This window comes from Orycteropus afer, unplaced genomic scaffold, assembly GCF_000298275.1.
Source record: "Orycteropus afer afer isolate SDZICR_OR568_19922 unplaced genomic scaffold, OryAfe1.0 scaffold00842, whole genome shotgun sequence".
Lineage (NCBI taxonomy): Eukaryota > Metazoa > Chordata > Mammalia > Tubulidentata > Orycteropodidae > Orycteropus > Orycteropus afer.
The window spans coordinates 759,442-760,740 of NW_006922429.1; the positions used below are offsets into that span (position 1 = coordinate 759,442).

The window sequence follows — 1,299 nt, forward strand, 5'->3', positions numbered from 1 at the left end:
TAAATCTTTTCAGAAACAGATTGTCCCATCTTCCTTCCACAGAGTGGCTAGTGGGTTTGAACTGTTGACCTTCCAGTTAGCAGTCAAGTCCCTTATCCACTATGCCACCAGAGCTCCTTAAAGGTAGCATTGTTGTGCCATCAAGTCAGACCTGACTCATAGCGATCCCTCCTAGGGTTTTTGAGGCCATATCACTGCGGAAGTAGATTGCCCCATCTTCCTTCTGAGGAGTGGCTGGTGGGTTTGAACTGCCAGCTTTCTGGTTAGCAGTCAAATGCCTTAGGCACTACACCACCAGAGCTCCTAAAGGTAGCATTAGGTGAGTGGTTTTCAACCCAGGTGCCATGTTAGTCACCTAGGCCCAACCTAGGTATCTACACTTTTTTTAAAGCACCTCAAATGAGAACCAGTGCACTGGGCTGTTTTTGGGATAAGGACATACTTTGCCATTAAACCTACTGTTTTATGTTTCTGCCAGAGGGTCATATGGGATAAAACCTAGGCCCCCGCCTCAGTGGACACGAGGGAATGTGGATTTATGACTCAGGCCTTTAGTGCCTCAGTTGAGTTCCACGGAATGTGTAACTGCTCGGTTACTGTAGGAGTTTTACCAACCAGACACATACGGATGATTAGCTAGTTGCTTAAGTAGCAACTCGGGAATGCTGATTTTTAAGTGTGAGGGCAGTGACATTAGAAAGCATAGAGGACGCTGATTTTCAGTTATCTTTCGGCCCTTTGCCTTTTTTAGGAGGCGCTATTTAACCAAATCCTCCAGACAATGCCCGGAACAGCTACCTTCTCGTCCAAGCCGCAGGCCGTCAGAGGAGGCAAGGCTGTGACGTGTGTGCTTCGCCACATGAGCAGGAAGGAAGAGAGCGCGTACAGAGACGCCCAGGGGGCCCGGCAAGGGGACGTTCTCAACAAAGGACAGGACAGGCCACCAGACGCTCTCCATCAGTGATTTTAATAAAGATACATGTGCTTCTGAGAAAAAAACCTGAAACCCTGAGCCCTTGGTCTGTCCTTTCCACAGGGCCACCTGACTGTCAGCTCAGGGTGAGGACTGCAACTGTCGACAGCACCTTTCTTTGTGCACAGGTCGGCGGCGCGCCATCTTCAGGCAAAGATAAGCCTTGTCCCCGCTGCTGCTTGGGAGGGATGTAGCCGCTGAGGTGCGAGGCCAGACTCCGTCTCGCACGCGATGGTTTTACCTTTGGAAACAAGGAAAAGAGCAGACAGTTGGAATTCAGAATTAAGGAGCTCTGGTGGTATAGTACCTAAGGCATCTGACTGCTA

The 1,299-nt window shown here is 49.8% G+C and overlaps 2 protein-coding genes across 2 annotated transcripts in view; one reads left to right on the forward strand and one right to left on the reverse strand.

Moving 5' to 3' along the window:
- The window catches only part of MTIF3 (mitochondrial translational initiation factor 3), a 5,371-nt gene extending 4,407 nt beyond the window's left edge, over positions 1-964 (forward strand). Inside the window, exon 2 of the mRNA XM_007958052.2 lies at positions 752-964. Within this exon, the coding sequence (XP_007956243.1) occupies positions 752-964 (213 nt within the window). The remainder of the gene's footprint in view (positions 1-751) is intronic.
- An 85-nt stretch (positions 965-1,049) lies between these two features.
- GTF3A (general transcription factor IIIA) overlaps positions 1,050-1,299 on the reverse strand; it is a gene marked incomplete at its 5' end in the record, with an annotated part of 4,891 nt that continues 4,641 nt past the window's right edge. The window contains one exon of the mRNA XM_007958053.1: positions 1,050-1,280. Within this exon, the coding sequence (XP_007956244.1) occupies positions 1,050-1,280 (231 nt within the window). The remainder of the gene's footprint in view (positions 1,281-1,299) is intronic.